This window comes from Cyprinodon variegatus, unplaced genomic scaffold (genome assembly GCF_000732505.1).
Source record: "Cyprinodon variegatus isolate N-32 unplaced genomic scaffold, C_variegatus-1.0 Scaffold57, whole genome shotgun sequence".
NCBI lineage: Eukaryota > Metazoa > Chordata > Actinopteri > Cyprinodontiformes > Cyprinodontidae > Cyprinodon > Cyprinodon variegatus.
Window position 1 is genome coordinate 1653571 of NW_015150510.1, and position 1308 is coordinate 1654878.

The 1308-nt window shown below is 42.9% G+C and overlaps 1 protein-coding gene across 1 annotated transcript in view; it reads left to right on the forward strand.

Moving 5' to 3' along the window:
* Window positions 1-908, forward strand: part of LOC107082609 (plasminogen activator inhibitor 1 RNA-binding protein-like) — a 14781-nt gene extending 13873 nt beyond the window's left edge. The window contains exons 7-9 of the mRNA XM_015371377.1: window positions 409-474; window positions 568-833; window positions 905-908. Of these exons, the coding sequence (XP_015226863.1) occupies window positions 409-474; window positions 568-833; window positions 905-908 (336 nt within the window). The remainder of the gene's footprint in view (window positions 1-408; window positions 475-567; window positions 834-904) is intronic.
* Window positions 909-1308: the final 400 nt, after the last annotated feature.

Sequence of the window (1308 nt, forward strand, 5' to 3'; positions counted from 1 at the left end):
AGCGTCAATAACTGACCGTTTTTTGAATTTTTAAGCGTTTTTTGCGTTTTTTGAATTTTTACGGAACTGACCGTATATGCAAATTAGAAATAGGGGTGTGTGCTTTCCTCACCAAACACAACCTCTCATTCACACTAGATATAGATGCACTTTATCCATCTTCTGGCCGTTTTTGGTACTGCAATTTTCAAAAGTCAAATTTAGTCAGTCATTCTTGCAATCTCTGATCCCGTGTCCCCACACTCCCTTTTTTTTTTTATTATTTTAATCCCTGGAGTAGAAGTTCCATCTTTAGGGAAGGCTTTCTGGTTTGAAAAGTGTCGTGTAGAGAAGTTACATTTATTTATACCTTTAATGTTTTTTATGTGTAAAAAAAGTCTGATGTTTATTTTCCGTCGTCTTTCTCAGAGGCCTGTTGGAGCTTTGATCGACACCTCGGAAACAGAACCAGAATCCCAGACTCTTTACCAGAAGGTACCGGGATTTCTAAATAATCTGCCACCATCGTCTTTATTAGTGACTAAATAGAAAGACAGTTAAACATGCCGGCTTTTGTTTCGTCACCAGCAGGGCCCCGTCGACGAGTCCGCAGACCACCATTTCCGCAAACCAGCCAACGACATCACATCCCAGCTGGAGATCAACTTCGGAGACCTCGGCCGTCCTGGACGCGGGCGTGGCGGCGCTCGCGGAGGCAGGGGAGGCCGCGGCGGTGGAGGCAGCCGGACGGCGCGTGGGGGAGGACGTTCTGAAAAGGTGAAGACAAACAAATCTCGCCTGGGATGTTTAGTTGGAGTGAAGATTTGTCCTGATGGGTTTGGGGTGGTGGTGATGTGTCGCACCTACGGATTAAGCTGCTTCACAGTGTTAACCCATAATGTGTTTATGCCCATTTGGTCATCAGGTGAAGCGCATCAATGCAAACTGTTTTTATTCACAGCAGGTCATTTGTCTGCCCTCCTGTCCTGTGCAGGTCTGGATGTGGGGGGCAGAGCATTTAAGCAAAAATTATTTTACTATTGAATCAAATTGAGGAAGAAGAAAAAAAGTTCCAAAAGTGTCTCAGTTTGTAAAACTACTTATTATTTTAGTTCCTGACTGGTTTGGAGAGCTCCTTTGGTTCTCATTGTGTGCCAGACCTCCTGCTTAAAGGTTTTCCAGCCTATTTTATTCATCCTAGGACTTTGGAACCTGATTGACTGCAAAATTTTAGGGGCTTCTTAACAAAGGGGGTGGATATATATGCATTAGAATATTTATTTATAGGTTTATTTTATGCTTTTTATTTTAGATTTTCACCAAGACTTT